The following is a 13,119-nucleotide window of genomic DNA, read 5'->3' as shown; positions in this document are numbered from 1 at the left end:
ATAAAAGACAATAAAATGAAATGGAAGAACAAAAACAGGACACAGAAATGGCAAGTGTTAACCTCATCATATGTTGTATCACATGTTAATGGTCTAAAATTAACTCAACCAAAAGGCAATTTATTGGAGCTGGGCGCAGTGGCACACGCCTGTAATTCCAGCAGCTCAGGAGGCTGAGGCAGGAGGATCCTGAGTTCAAAATCAGCCTCAACAACTGAGCAAGACCCTGTCTCAAAATAAAAATAAAAAGGGCTGGGGATGTGGCTCAGTGGTTAAGCACCCCTGGGTTCAATCCCCTGTAGGGGGGACAGGCCAATTACTTACCACGTGACACTATAAATGCAACAACCAGCTTTATATTCTTTTAAATTCAAATAAACAAATAAATTTAAAAATGAAAAAAACACGCCATACAAACAAAAATCATAAAAAAACGGAGTGACTACACAAATATAAGACAGAATAAACACACACCTATCAACACAGCATCAAAATACATGAAACAAAAGCTGTGCATAGTGGCACACATCTATATTCCAGCTACTCTGGAGGCTAAGGCATGAGGATTCCAAGTTTAAGGCCAATGTGGGCAACTTAGTGAGATCGTCCACAAAAATGGCTGTGGTATATAGCTTAGTGATAGCATGCACAAGACCCTGGGTTCAATCCCCAGTCAAAAAGGAAAAAAAAAAGTGACATAATTAAATAAATAGATTTTTCAACAAAAATTCTTGGTGCCAGGCACTGTGGCACATGCCCATAATCTCAGCAACTCAGGAGGCTGAGGCAGAAGGATCATAAGTTCATGGTCAGCCTTAGCAACTAAGCAAGAACCTGTTTCAAGTTAGAAAAATCTTTAAAGAGCTGGGGATGTGCACCAGTGGTAGAGTGCTTGTATGAGGCTCTGGGCCCAATGCCCAACATCCCCCCCCCAAAAAAAAATCAAATTAGGTAGCTAAAAATGAACAATTCCTAGGAAGTCAAAATTTACAATGGTTTACAATGAACTCAAGAAACAGAAAATCTGAAAAGAATCCATAACAAATAATTGGAAGAATGATTAAAAATCTTAACTGCCAAGCACATATCTAAAATCCTAGCAACCCAGGAGACTGAGGAAAGATGATCTCAAGTTTGAGGCCAGCCCTAAGCAACTTAGCAAAACCCTATCTCAAGATAAAAAAATCAAAAGGGCTAGGATGTGGCTCACTGGTTAAGCACCCTATGGGTTCAATCTCTGGTTCCAAAAAGGAAAAAAGAAAAAACTGCAATGAAAAGATCAGGCCTAAAGTAATTTACTAGTAAACCGAATCAATTTTAAGAACACCTGTTTTCACAAAAAATTCAGAAAACAGAGGAAGAGGGAATATTTCCCAAACCATTTTATAGAGTCTATATTAACCTAAAATCAGACAGAAACACAATGATAGAAGAAAACAAGAAAACAACAGCAACACAGGGCTGGGAGTATATATATATCACTCAGTGCTAAAACACTTGCCTCTAGCATGTTTGAGGGCCTACATTCATAAGGCAAAAACAGAAACAAAAACAAGGGCTGGGATTACAGCTTGGTGGTAGAGTGCTCGCCTCACATGTGGAAGGCACTGGATTCGATCCTCAGCACCACATGAAAATAAATTAAAGGTATTGTGTCAATCTACAACTAAAAAAATTTTAAAATGCAAAAAATTTCCTAAATACACATTCAAAGACCTCAAAAAAATATTGTCAACACAGCAACATATATGATTATAATATGTGTGATTACATACTACGACAAATTGGAATGCAAATTGAATACCCAGAAATTAATTAAATGAATAAAGCATTCTAACAGTTAAAAGACCAAAAAAAAAAAAAAAAGAAAAAAATATTTAATAAATATTTAGAACAAGGGAACTGGAGAGGTCTCAGTAGTAGAGTGCTTGCCTGGCATGTGTGAGGCCCTGGATTTGATCCCTAGCACATTAAAAAAAAAAAAAAAAAAAAAGAGAGAGAGACAAAATCTGGCACCCATTCCTGGACAAAAGATTCTCAATAAACTACAAACAGAAGAGAACTTGCCTAATGAAGAACATCTATCAAAAACTTATCACTAATATCAACAGTGGCAGACTGAACATATTACCCCTAAAATGGAAAAGGCAGAAAATATTTGTGCTCTCCTAGTTTTTATTCTACTGGAGGACATACCAAGAGCAATAAGACAAAAGAAAGAAAGAAAACTTTGACAGTAACATAGCCCTGTATGTGAAAAAACTAAAGAATCCACACCACATCAGAAAACAGAAAAAGTTTAGAACTAATCAAAAAAATTAAGAAAATAGTTCTATTCACAATAGCATCAAAAAGAATAAAATATATAAAAATACATTTTTAAAAAGTAGCAAAATTATATTTTGCACACAGAAATTAAAAGATAATCTAAACAGCCAGGTATGGTGATGCACACCTATAATCCCAGCGGCTCAGGAGGCTGAGGTAAGAAGATGGGGAGTTCACAGCCAACCTCAGCAACTTAGCAAGGCCCTGTCTCTAAGTAAAATACAGAAAATATAGCTAGGGACGTGGCTCAGTGGTTAAGTGCTCCTGGGTTCAGTCCCTGGTACCAAAAAAAAAAAAAAAAAAAAAAAAGAAAGCCATTCAACATTCACATACTGAAAGACTCAACACCACTAAGAAAACTGTTAAGTAGGGCTGGGAGTGCAGGTCAGTGGTACAGCACTTGCCCAGCATGCATGAGGCCCTGGGTTCCATCCCTCGCACCAGGGTGTGGCGTTGGGGTGGTGATAATAATTTGTTAAAACCAAGACACACTGGCATAAGTCTGTAACCCCAGTGAATAGGGAGACTGAGGCAGGAGGACTGCATGTTTGAGGCCAGCCTGGGCAACTTATTGAGACCCTGTATCAAAATATTAGGGTTGGGGATATAGCTCAGTGGTACAGTGGCCTTGAGTTCAATCCTGTTTATCATGAAAAAATAAAAATTTTAAAAATATTAGAAACCAGCTGAGTGCGGTGGCGCACGCTTGTAATCCCAGCACTCTGGAAGCCGAGGCAGAAGGATTGTGAGTTCAAAGCCAGCCCCAGCAAAAGTGAGGTGCTAAGCAACTCAGTGAGACCCTGTCTCTAAATAAAATACAAAATAGGACTGGGGATGTGTCTCAGTGGTCAAGTGCCTCTGGGTTCAATCCCAGTACTAAAAAAAACAAAAACAAAAAAACATTAGAAACCAAGCACACTGGAAGAAAAATTTGCAAGTTATATATGAGATCAAAGATGAAGATCTACACTATGTAAAGGATCTACAACTCAGTAAGATAACAACCCAATTAAAAATCGGCAAATGATCTGAACATACTTCTATCAAAGGAGTTATATGAATGATACATGTGGGCATATGAAACAATACTGAACACCATTAGTTACTAAGAAAATGCAAATTAAAATCACAATGAAAAACCACCACAAACTCACTAAAATGGCTATAACCAAAAGGACACACAATACCAAGTGTTGGTGAGGACATGGAAGAAGAGGAACCTGTGAAATGGTATAGCCACTTTGGAAAACAGTTTGGCAGTTTCTTAAAAAGGTAAACATAAACTTACCATATGACCCAGCAATTCCACTCCCAGGTATCTACCCAAGAGAAATGAAAACATATGTCCACACAGAGACATGTTTGCAAATGTTCACAGCAACATTATTCATAATAGCAAAAAGAATGGAAACACAACTGCCCATCAATGGGTGTGTGGATAAACAAATTTCGATATCCACTAATTGGAACATATGACTCACAATATAAAGGAAAATAAGTTCTTGACACTCATAACGACAAGGATAAACCTCAAATTATGCTACGTAAAAAAATGTCCAGAGCTAGGGTGGTGGCTTAGCTGTAGAGCACTTGCCTAGCATGTACCAGGTGCTGGGTTTGATCCTAAGCACCAAATAAAAATACATAAATAAAATAAAGGTCCACAACTAAAAAATATATTTTAAAAATAAAGATTATTTATAGGAAATGTCTACAAAAGACAAATCAACAGAGACAGAAAGCAGATCAGTGGAGTCCTGAGGCTGGAGGAGAGAACAGGAGCTAATTGCCAAAAGGCTAGTTTTTGGCAGGTGATGGCAATGCATTAACACTGATGTGTGGTGATGACTGCACAACTGTAAAATGTATGAAGAAACATTTCTAATGGGTACGTTTTGTAGTATGTAAGTCATATTTAAAAATTCGTAACAAAATGTTATTGACCTGAGACTTATTAGAATACATATATTTTTTAAAAACCTGAACATGACAGGTGACTCTCAGAAGATTGCAGTGGATATAAAAACAGAATATATCAATTTTTAAGTAGCATAAGGCAATGGGGAAGGGATATAATAAATGACACACTAACTGACTTAATACTCCGAGTGGGGGAAGAAATCAGAGTTCCACTGCGTACCCTATAGCTGGTAAATTCCAGATAACCTGAGGAGGAAAACAAAAACTCAACAAGGAAGGGTGACAGCAGGACGAGCCAAAAGAAACATACGATGAACATGGAGCTGATGTCAGGCTGAGACTAAATATATATAAGGAGTGCATAAAATTCATAGTTAAAAGATACTCACAACTGATTAGAAATGAACAAGCAAAGCAGACCATTCAGGGATGTTGACTGAGCACTTGAACTGTGGCTAGTGCAATAAAGTGGATTTAAATTTTATATAATGATTAATTTAACTTCAAGTGGAAATAGTCAATGTGGTATGAAGGTACCACATGGGTCCAGCGCAGATCTAGAGCATCAAGTTTCAGCTCAGCTGGGGCCTCAGCTGCCCCCTGCCCCACAAGGTTTCCCACCAGTGAAGGTCACGGCGCACAGGGTGACATACACACACACAGGTGGAAGGACTCACTACTGAGAACTGAGGGTCTTGAAAGCCAGGAAATGGACTCTTACCTCCTCCTCTTCTTCCGAGCCACTTTCCTCACTATCGGATCTTGGAGCTACCTCATACCTAGAAAAAACAGTATTTTAACATAAAACCTCCTCAGAACTTGCAGAATTTACATTCCCCGACAATGATATCCAAATGCAAGCAAAATAACCCTAGCTATCAACATCTAAAGGGAGCTCTCTGTTGCCTTAGTAACCTGGCTGCATCAGGAATGCGAGCTCCAACTTACCCTGGGTTCATCTCAAGCCAGGCCTCCAACTGCCCAGCTTTTGGGGCATCTGTGCCTGTGAGGATCTTCCCACTCTCCACATGGATGACTTTCACAGGGAGGTCACTCATCTGGCTGGTCTCGTCCAGAGGCTGAAAGAGAATTTACCACATAACCTGAGCTTCCCTGGGCTCCATCCCTGAGGCACCCAGAGGGAACAGGACTAATTGTGACCAACTGAGAAAGGAAACTCTCAACCTCACGCCCAGAAAAGGTTGGAGAAACATGGCTGTTGATAGAAAAAAATGGGCTAATTATACAATCAGCCCTCTGTGTCCACAGGTTCTGCATTCAACCAACCCATATTTGGATGGGAAATATTTTAAATATTTTGTAAAATTTTTGTTTCTAGCCAGGCGTGGTGGCACACACCGTTAATCCCAGTAACTCAGGAGGTCAAAGTAGGAGGATCCCAGCCTCAGCAACTCAGTGAATCTCTAAGCAACTGAATAAGACTGTCTCAGAACAAAAAGATCAAAAGGGCTGAAGATGTGATTTAGGGGTTAAGTACCCCTGAATTCAATTCCCACTATGAAAAAAATAAAAATAAATAAATAAATTTAGAAAATTTTTGTTTCTAGACCAGTGTAGAGATACATGATTACAATCCCAAGAACTTGGGAGGCTGAGCAAGAGGATCAAGTTTTGAAGCCAGCCTCAGCAACTTGAGAGGCTCTAAGCAACTTAATGAGACCCTGTCTCAAAATTAAAAGGGCTGGAGATGTAGAGATGTAGCTCAGTAGTAGAGTGCCCTTGGGTTCAATCCCCAATACTAATAAATAAACAAACAAACAAACAAATTTTCCCATAGCAACAAAGACAGAATTCCTCATTTGAAGCTATTAACTTTAGATGAATGCTTTCTTCCTTCTCAGTTCCTCATTATTTCCCAAAGAAACCCTCCAGGATAAGAAAGAAGCTCTTGGTATACCTATTTTTTAAAATGGTGCACTCATGGAGTTGGGGCTGTGGCTCAGTGGTAACACACTTGCCTGGCATGTGTGAGGCACTGGGTTCAATTATCAGCACAACTATAAATAAATAAAATAAATAAATGTCTCTCAACAACTACAAAAATATTTTTAGTTCTCGGCGGACACAACATCTTTGTTGGTATGTGGTGCTGAGGATCGAACCCGGGCCGCACGCATGCCAGGCGAGCGCGCTACCGCTTGAGCCACATCCCCAGCCCATACAAAAATATTTTTAAAAAACAAAACTAAAATGGTACGGACTGGGGATGTGGCTCAAGCGGTAACGCGCTCGCCTGGCATGCGCGGAGCACTGGGTTTGATCCTCAACACCACATAAAAATAAAGATGTTGTGTCCACCGAAAACTGGAAAATAAATATTAAAAAAAAAAAGTTCTCTCTCTCTTTAAAAAAAATTAATTAATTAAAATAAAATGGTGCACTCACTGTCAACACCATCTGTATTCCGAGGGATATCATCTCCATGCACATGAAAAACTCACCCAGAGCAGCCCACCTCTGCCTAAGCAATGGGCTCTCCAGATTAACTCAACAGGAACTCTGAATACTGAATATGTCAAAATTCTGACTGATGTGCCCTGGGGAGAGGCTTGGCCATGTCAATTTTTTAAAGCTACGTAGATGACGGAAAGCACAGCCAAGGCTGAGAACAAAGAAAATCCCCACACAGCATCCTGTGACAGACATGAACAGGGGAGTGCCACAGCAACAACTCAACAGAACTCTTTCAGGTGAAATCGTTTCAGAGAATTCTGTCTTTGGTAACTTGCAACAGTCATTCACTTCTGGGAGACTGGTCTGTAGAAAAAACATGCATCTGCTGAAGACTCAATTTTGTCTCTCCAAAATCTCTACACTGAAGCCCTAACATCTAAGACAACAGTGCTGGGAGACGGAGCCCACTGGCCATAATCAAATCAGATGAAATCATGAATGCAGCCCACTCATGATGGGATCAGTGCTTCATATGTGACACCAAGAGGTAGGGGCTGTAACTCCGTGGTAGACACATGTTAGTACACATCAGGTTCTGGGAGTCATTCCCAACACCAGGAAAGGAAAAAAAATGAGAAGGTACAACTGGGTGTGGTGTCCAGTTACTCTGGGAGGCTGAGGCAGGGGATCATTTAAGCCCACAAGTTCATAGAAAAACCATGCCTCAAACAAAACAAAACAAACAAACAAAAACACACCAGAGATTTCTTCTACTCTCCCCATCCACACCACAATCCCCAATGTGAGAATAGCAATGGCCACCCATTACCCAGGAAAGGAGCCCTCACCAACAATTAACAATGTGAACACTTTGATCTTTACTCGTAGCCTCTAGAATTGTGAGAAAATAAATGCCTGTTGTGTAATTCCCCAGTCTATCCTCCTTTACTATGGCAACACAAGTTAACCATGACAGCATGAAAATACAATGGACAAGCCAGGTGTAGTGGTACACACCTGAAGTCCCAGCTACTCAGGAGGCTGAGGCAGGAGAATTATAAACTCAAGGCCAGCCTGGGCAGCACAAAAAATAAAAAGACAAAAAACATAATGGACAATGATGCCAATACATGAATGTGCAACAGGATGGAAGGAGACAACTGGAAGTCCCTAGAGGAGAAGAGTTAAGCATGTGTGGTACAGGAGAACAGTTCAGAGCAGCACCTTTGCATCAGCTATGAACTGAAAGCAACCTTCTAAAAAGTTATTAATCTTGAGCTGGGGATATAGCTCAGTTGGTAGAGTGCTTGCCTCGTGTGCACAAGGCCCTGGGTTCAATCCCCAGCACCAAACACAAAAAAAGTTATTAATTTTAAAGACCAAAAAACCACACACATTAAAACAAAAACAGAGAGCAAGGTGTGTTGCTACTCAGGAGAATGGGACAGGAGGATCAAGAGTTCCAGGCCAATCTGGTCAATATGACAAGACCCTGTCTCAAAATTTGAAAGACATGAAAAATAGAAATACATGCCTCAATATGGAAAGTTGCCCAAAACACCTCCTAAATGAAAAAAAGTCTGTCTCACCAGCCTATAAGACAGCTTGTTTCATGTGATCATTTTTTCCTACAGTGAGTATGACATTCAATTAAGCAGGTGGCAGCCATCTCTACCAGGGAACTTTAGAAAGGACAAAGTAAGCCAGGCACGGTGGTACACAGCTGTAATCCCAGCACCTTGGGAGGCTGAAGCTGGAGGATTGGAAGTTCGATGTCAGCCTCAGCAACTTAGTGAAACCCTGTATCAAACAAATTTTTAAAGAGGCTGGGGATGTGGCTCAGTAGTAAAGCATCCCTTAGTTCAAACCCCGGACAAAGGGGGAAAAAAGTACATGAAGTCATCTGGAAAGACTTCTCAGATACAATTCTAGACAAGAATCAGAAACACTCAGGGGCCATACAAAGGAAGGGTACTGGGTAGCTATGGTGTAGCTCAGTGGAAGAGCATGTTCTCCGTGCACAGGACATCCTGGGTACAATCCCCAGCACAAGAAAAAGAAAGAAAGGCATGGAGAAGAAAAGTACAGCACAGCAAGCAAACACTCCAACAATGCACCATGGTTTCCCTCCCAGAAGGACTGAGAGGGATGGGAAATGCTCCCTTTGTTAATATCTTTTTTTTTTAAGTTGTTGATTGACATATTTATTTCTTTATATGTGGTGCTGAGAATTGAACCCAGTGCCACATGCCAGGCAAGTGCTTTACCATTGGGCTACAATTCCAACACATTGTTCATCTTTTTATACATTGTTTTTCCCCAAATGAGCACATGGAATGAGAACGGTGGCAGGTAATTATCACGTGGAAAAGACAGGCAAGCAGGGATAGTGACCCCTCTTCAAGTGAGCCACTTCATACTGTTCTGACTTCTACAACCATATTCTAAATAAATAAATAAATCATGTGTGTGAAAAAAATGAAACCAGTAAGAATAGAAGAAAGGGCTGGGGTTGTGGCTCAGTGGTAGAGCACTCACCTAGCATGTATGAGGCACTGGGTTCGATCCTCAGCACCACATAAAAATAAAATAAAGATATTTATATTATAACTTATAACTAAAAAATAAATATTAAAAAAGAAAAAAATAAAGAATGGAGGAAACTACCACTAATGGGGTCATGAGGGAAGAATTCCTCCCAAGTAACTTCTCAACAAAGCATCTACAACATATCCTCTCAGGCTGAAGGATCATAAGCAAACACTAATGCTAGCTGGGAGACTTCTTCATAGACTACGGGTTAGTATGCTTTCTGTGTATCCTAGAACTTAGTAAGTAAGTGTATCTTGGCTGATGGTAGCCAGGTTACTGACTTCAGAAATAAGGAAAGGGTGAAGGAAAGAACACTGAGGTGAGGGATTAAGATTGTAGGTATCAGGGTGATGGCATGTGGCAATTAAGTGCACACACATCTATTCCCTAAATCTAGCTGCTGAGAGAACCTAAGAGCCATTACAGCCACCAGCAATAAGCACACCCAAAGCAAGATCTGAATTCTATTTTTTTCTAATAAAATGAACCAGGACTCTAAGAAAAGAGACTGACTCAGGGCATGGGCAACGGAAGCAGCTTAGTCTGGTAAGAAGGACGCATACAAAGAATGACAGGGGGCTGGAGATGTGGCTCAAGCGGTAGCACGCTCGCCTGGCATGTGTGCGGCCCAGGTTCGATCCTCAGCACCACATACAAAGATGTTGTGTCCGCCAAATACTAAAAAATAAATAAAATTCTCTCCTCCTTCTCCCTCCCCCCGCTCTCTCTCTTTAAAAAAAAAAAAAAGAATGATAGGGACATATCAAAGAAACACAGGAGCCAATATGAAGGGGATCATACAGGCCCAAATCAAATAATCAAAGTGAGTAATAGTAAAAGATTATAACCCATTAAATCAAACAAGGGATGGAGATGAGGATCAGGTAAATAACTTGCTGAGCATATGAAAAGCCCCAGATTTGATCCCCAGTGCCCCACCAAAAAAAATAATGATGATGATAATGATGGCGATGAAATCTAAAACATAAAATTATGTATACCAAGGGTTATCAGACTATGACCCCTAGACCAAATGGGAGAGAAGATGCAGCTTTATTTATGGAGAAAGGCAACTAATGAATGCACAGAAATGATGGGGTAACTTTCATCGCAAAAACCAATGCAGGGCTAGAGTGGTGGCTCAGTGGTAGAGCACTTGTCTAGCACATGTGAGGCATTGGGTTTGATCCTCAACACCACATAAAAATGAAATAAACATATTGTGTCCACCTACAACCAAAAAATAAATTTTTTTGATAAATTTTTTTTAATATTTATTTTTTAGTTCTCGGTGGACACAACATCTTTGTTGGTATGTGGTGCTGAGGATCGAACCCGGGCCGCACGCATGCCAGGCGAGCGCGCTACCGCTTGAGCCACATCCCCAGCCCCAAAAAATAAATAATTGAAAAAAAAAACAACAATGCAGCATGAAAAAGTTGGAGAGCTAAAATATATTCACATAGTCTCTAGTACCACAAGGTACTGACTGACTACTGGAAAAGCAAAATAAATTTATAACAGAGGCAGACAGCAAGTGATCAGGGTCAATGTCATCAGTGCATTATGTGGCTCAGTGGTAGAGCACTCACCTAGCATTATTCTCAACATAATGCACAGAGGACGACAAAGGGTTACTTTTGAGGTCTTCTTGCCAAAAACACATAAGCATCTAGTAACAAGAAAACATCAAACCCAAACTGAGTACCACCAAATAAAATACCAGCCTGTGCTTCTCAGAAAATCAAGGTCATGAAGGTCATAGAAAAAAACGAAGAGAGGTTCAAGATCTAAGCAGACTAATAAGAGATCTCTAGTAAATGCCATTGGGGGCTTTTTGTTATTGGGAAGGGTGTTGGAGGGACATGGGGGAAATCATAAATCAAAGGTGTGTATGTAAAATGAGACTATCACATCAACATCATAATTACCAGGGTGCAAGATGGAAGAGAATGACCTTGCCTTTGGGAAGTGACACCAAAATCAGGGAAGTGAAGGGCTGTCAGCATGTACCTTACTCTCAAACTGTTTAGGAAAGAAGACAGGTGAAAACAACAAAGTAAAAAATCTATATACAAATAAGGTAGGACAGGACTTGCACAAAAACGGGATTTGGTGGGGAGGGGAAATAGGCCTAGCTAGGCACAGTGGTGCACGCCTGTAATCCCAGCAACTCAGGAGGCTGAGGCAGGAGGATTTCAAGTTTAAGGCCAGCCTCAGCAACTTAGCAAAGCTCTAAGCAACTTAGTGATACTGTGGCTCAAAATTTAAAAAATAAAATAAAAAGGGTTGGGGATATAGCTCAGTGGCAAAGTACCCCTGGATTCAATTCCCAGTACCAAAAAAAAAGAAAAAAGGGGAAAAAAAAGGTCTGGAAACAAACACACCCAGTGAGTGGAATGAAAGTGATGTACACACTGGATTCTTATAAATGCTCATTATATATGGCTTTTGTGGTTTACAAAGAAAAGATTTTGGAGACAGGATGCATTTTAGTGACAGAGCACTTGCCTAGCATAAAGCACAGGGTTCAGGAAAAAAATAAATTTAGAAAATCAATAATACGTTTAAAAATAGACAAAGACTTCTGGGCTAGGGGATAGATCTCAGTAATACAGCATTTGGAGGCTAGCACACACGAACCCTGGATTCCATAACCAGAATTTCTAGAAAATTATACAGACCCACACTGCAAGGCTGTTGGCATTTCCATAAGAAATCCCTGCTTCCTCACCTCGCCATCTGGTCCAATTGCAGGTGTCTGCCCTTCAGCATTTTCTGCCTTCTGGAAGTAAAGAGAGACATAGGTGACCCCACAGGCTAAGGCCACCTATATAGACACTCTTCCAGACAGGGCTCAGCGCACCTTCTTTTTCTTTTTCTTCTTTTTCTCCTTGGCAACCTGGGCAGCCTTATGCTGCCGTACCAGCTCTGTGAGGTTGGCCACATACTCGTCTGTCTGCTGCAAAAGGTAGGCCAAGCGCTTGTCCTTCTTCTGGTCGATGAGTTTGCGGTAGCCCTCCTCATCTTCAGCCTAAGAAGTGTGGGATTGTGACACTGGTTTGTAGGACCTGCACATCTGCTGGCCTCCAGCAAACCCAGGGGCAAGAGCCCCACTGGGGGTTTCATTAACCAGCAACCCGCAGAACATTTCAGAGCAGTTGGCTCTGATCCCACCCTGCTTCAAAGGTATCAGCTCCCCCTTCAGTATCTCCTCAACACATACCTAATGCTAGACCCCAAAACAGACATGGACCTGCCACAAGCCACTCAGAGAGATCACAACCAAGTCCTGTCCTCTCAGTCTAGAAAACACATCCCAAATCCAAACCCTCTCTAAGCTACATCATTGCCACAAAACCCCACAGCAATCCCCTCTCCTTTCTGAGATCACTTCAACCTGGAGCTAAAGCGCTCCTGGAGCATTCCCTTATGTTCAGAATTAATTTCCAGTCCTAGCAATGGCCTGCAGGTCCCATGGGCCCACATGGCTCGCCCTTGCAAACTCTTGTCCTCACTTCCTGCCCCAATACAACAACATTTCACGGACACAGGGCCACTTCTTCTGTCTTATACTTGGTTGTCTGCCACTTCTGCCCTCTCTTTCTGGGGATCCTTCCTGCACATCTCTGCAGGGTCATGCTCACCCTTTGAGCCTCTGTTCTGAGGCCTTCTCATTCCCCTGCTCTGTTCTCTGCACTGTCTTTTCATCATTCCAAACTAGCACATTCATTTCATTCAAAAAACTAACTTTCTCAAGTGCCCATACCACCCAAGAAGGCAGGGACTACGTCCTGTTCCCCAGTGTATCCTCTGTACCCTTAGCAGTGCCTGGAAGAGTGGGCCAGCAATGTCTGCCCAACT

General features: G+C 41.2%; 1 protein-coding gene across 10 annotated transcripts in view; it reads right to left on the bottom strand.

The window, feature by feature from the left end:
• The window catches only part of SMARCA4 (SWI/SNF related BAF chromatin remodeling complex subunit ATPase 4), a 94,501-nt gene that overhangs the window by 52,326 nt on the left and 29,056 nt on the right, over positions 1-13,119 (bottom strand). For all 10 annotated transcript variants that reach the window (XM_081285774.1, XM_081285778.1, XM_081285773.1 and 7 more), the window contains 4 exons: positions 12,122-12,289; positions 11,990-12,040; positions 5,197-5,327; positions 4,970-5,027 (listed from right to left, as the gene is read on the bottom strand). In XM_081285774.1, coding sequence (XP_081141900.1) covers positions 4,970-5,027; positions 5,197-5,327; positions 11,990-12,040; positions 12,122-12,289 — 408 coding nt within the window. The remainder of the gene's footprint in view (positions 1-4,969; positions 5,028-5,196; positions 5,328-11,989; positions 12,041-12,121; positions 12,290-13,119) is intronic.

This window comes from Spermophilus citellus (assembly GCF_964194105.1).
Source record: "Spermophilus citellus genome assembly, chromosome: 3".
NCBI lineage: Eukaryota > Metazoa > Chordata > Mammalia > Rodentia > Sciuridae > Spermophilus > Spermophilus citellus.
Note: the sequence above shows the minus strand (reverse complement) of the source record. Positions and strands in the feature narration are given on the sequence as shown.